We start from the raw sequence: 2,500 nt of genomic DNA on the forward strand, positions 1-2,500 counted from the left end.
CCACAGCCTGGCCATAGAGAGGGGCAGGTATAGACTCAGTGACCACAGCCTGGGTATAGAGGGGGCAGATATAGACTCAGTGACCACAGCCTGGGTATAGAGAGGGGCAGATATAGACTCAGTGACCACAGCCTGGGTATAGAGAGGGGCAGATATAGACTCAGTGACCACAGCCTGGGTATAGAGAGGGGCAGATATAGACTCAGTGACCACAGCCTGGGTATAGAGAGGGGCAGATACAGAGAGAGAGAGAGAGAGAGAAAGAGAGAGAGAGAGACAGACAGACACACACAGAGAGAGAGAGAGAGAGATAGAGAGCAGGACATGCTATACTGAAAATCTGGTTGGAAAAAGAGTAAGAATGTAAGTTGCTGACCTCTCCACAGTCCACTACACGCCTGTATCGGATATTTCAGCTTTACAGTAGAGATCAACATCTCAGCTCTCAGACTTAAAATAATCCTTTAATTATCATCAAAAAAGTTGTGATTAATAATAATCTTAATCTTACTAAAAACTCAATCAGCTGGTGATTATTACATATAATCTCATTACTGTGTGTGTGTGTGTGTGTGTGTCCTCATTTTCCTGTAAATTATTCATTGCTCGTCTCCAGCTGCTGGAGTGTGTTGTGTTTATTTATACGTTAGCGCCTTGTCGCTCTGCACATCACCGAAAGCACCTCCACGCTGTGGAAAGAGGAAGCAGGTAAAAAAACTCTAACTGTAAAATAAAGGTCATAACCTTGAAACAGGAAGTGCAGAGTTTATAAATACGCAGCGTTCCGGCTCGCTGTAGGGAACAGACACGAGAATCAGAAACACCGCTTTAATAACGAAGCTAGCGCTAATTTTATACGTTCTGTTTCTGATGAAAACAGTGAAAGGATCTGATGACGCAGAGAGAAGCTAACACGGCTAACACCAGCGTCCTGATAAACAAGCTGAATAAAGAGCACACTCTGTTTTCTGTTAGCTCACGTGACCATGACACGTGAAGTTTATGAAAAACTGACACCAAATTTTTTTGGCTGTTTTAACTGGGAAAGAACCCCCAGAATTTCATCAGAATGGCAGGGGTGAGGGGGCGGGGCTGGGGCGGGGCTTAGTCAGTGGCTTTACTCTGAACTGCACTTTCACAATGACGTGATGTTCCTCAGAGCCACAGCTGAGCTTGGAGTGGAGTTTAATCTCCCCGCTGAGGTTCTCCATTCCACTCGGCGTTAATAATTCAGTATCACTCGCAGTGAAGTGCTCACTTCTGTAAACCTCAGCACATGACCATAACTTATCGAGAAGAAGTCCAGTTCACTCAGTAAACCATAAACACACTGGACACACTGAACATCTCCAATTGCTCCGCCTCCAAAAACCTGATGAATAAACATCAAAACATTTAAAATATATAGATCAAATTACACTGAATTGAATTTGTCCTGATTTATTTTATGTTATAATGCTAAGTGACGTGTGTGTGTGTGTGTGTGTGTGTGTGTGTGTACCTGTGTGAGGACGTCAAGCTGACCCACGATGTGCTGCAGTGTTGTGGCGAGTGTAGGAGAGAGGGTCGTGTCTGGCGCAGACTGATCAGAGTGATCTGATTGGTTCGGCTTGGTGTGGGTGGAGTCACATCGAGTGTCTGGTCTGCGAGACGTCTGAACCCTCAGACTGGAGCGGCAGTGAGACACATCTGAGACTTCTAGAGCCTGAGGATCAGATACATACACACTAATACTGAGACACACACTAATACTAGGACACACACACACACTAACAATGAGACACACACTAATACTAGGACACACACTAATACTAGAACACACACACACACTAATACTGAGACACACACTAATACCAGGACACACACACACACACTAACAATGAGACACACACTAATACTAGGACACACACTAATAATAGGACACACACACACACACTAACACTGAAACACACACTAATACTAGGACACACACTAATAATAGGACACACACACACACACACTAACACTGAAACACACACTAATACTAGGACACACACTAATAATAGGACACACACACACACCCACACACACTAACACTGAGACACACACTAATATTGGACACACTTGTAAAGAGTGACTGTGGACTTCTGGTCAGCTCTGTCCAGTCTGATCCTGCCCCTCTGACCTCTCTCATCATGATGTCATGTCCACTCACAGATCCGTCTCTCACACAGTGCTGTTTTTGTTTTTCACACTGTTCTGGATAAACTCTAGAGACTGTGTGTGAGAAAATCCCAGCAGGAGATCAGCAGCTTCTGAAATACTCAAAACAGCCGTCTGACACCCACAGGCATGGTACACAGTCACAGAGATCAGACCTCTACAGTCTGACACCCACAGCCATGGTACACAGTCACAGAGATCAGACTTCTACAGTCTGACACCCACAGCCATGGTACACAGTCACAGAGATCAGACTTCTACAGTCTGACACCCACAGCCATGGTACACAGTCACAGAG

The 2,500-nt window shown here is 45.0% G+C and overlaps 1 protein-coding gene across 2 annotated transcripts in view; it reads right to left on the minus strand.

The window, feature by feature from the left end:
* poc1a (POC1 centriolar protein A) overlaps positions 1-2,500 on the minus strand; it is a 57,199-nt gene that overhangs the window by 4,757 nt on the left and 49,942 nt on the right. For both annotated transcript variants that reach the window (XM_058373351.1, XM_058373350.1), the window contains exon 11: positions 1,502-1,705. In XM_058373351.1, the coding sequence (XP_058229334.1) occupies positions 1,502-1,705 (204 nt within the window). The remainder of the gene's footprint in view (positions 1-1,501; positions 1,706-2,500) is intronic.

This window comes from Hemibagrus wyckioides, linkage group LG21, assembly GCF_019097595.1.
Source record: "Hemibagrus wyckioides isolate EC202008001 linkage group LG21, SWU_Hwy_1.0, whole genome shotgun sequence".
Classification (NCBI taxonomy): Eukaryota; Metazoa; Chordata; class Actinopteri; order Siluriformes; family Bagridae; genus Hemibagrus; species Hemibagrus wyckioides.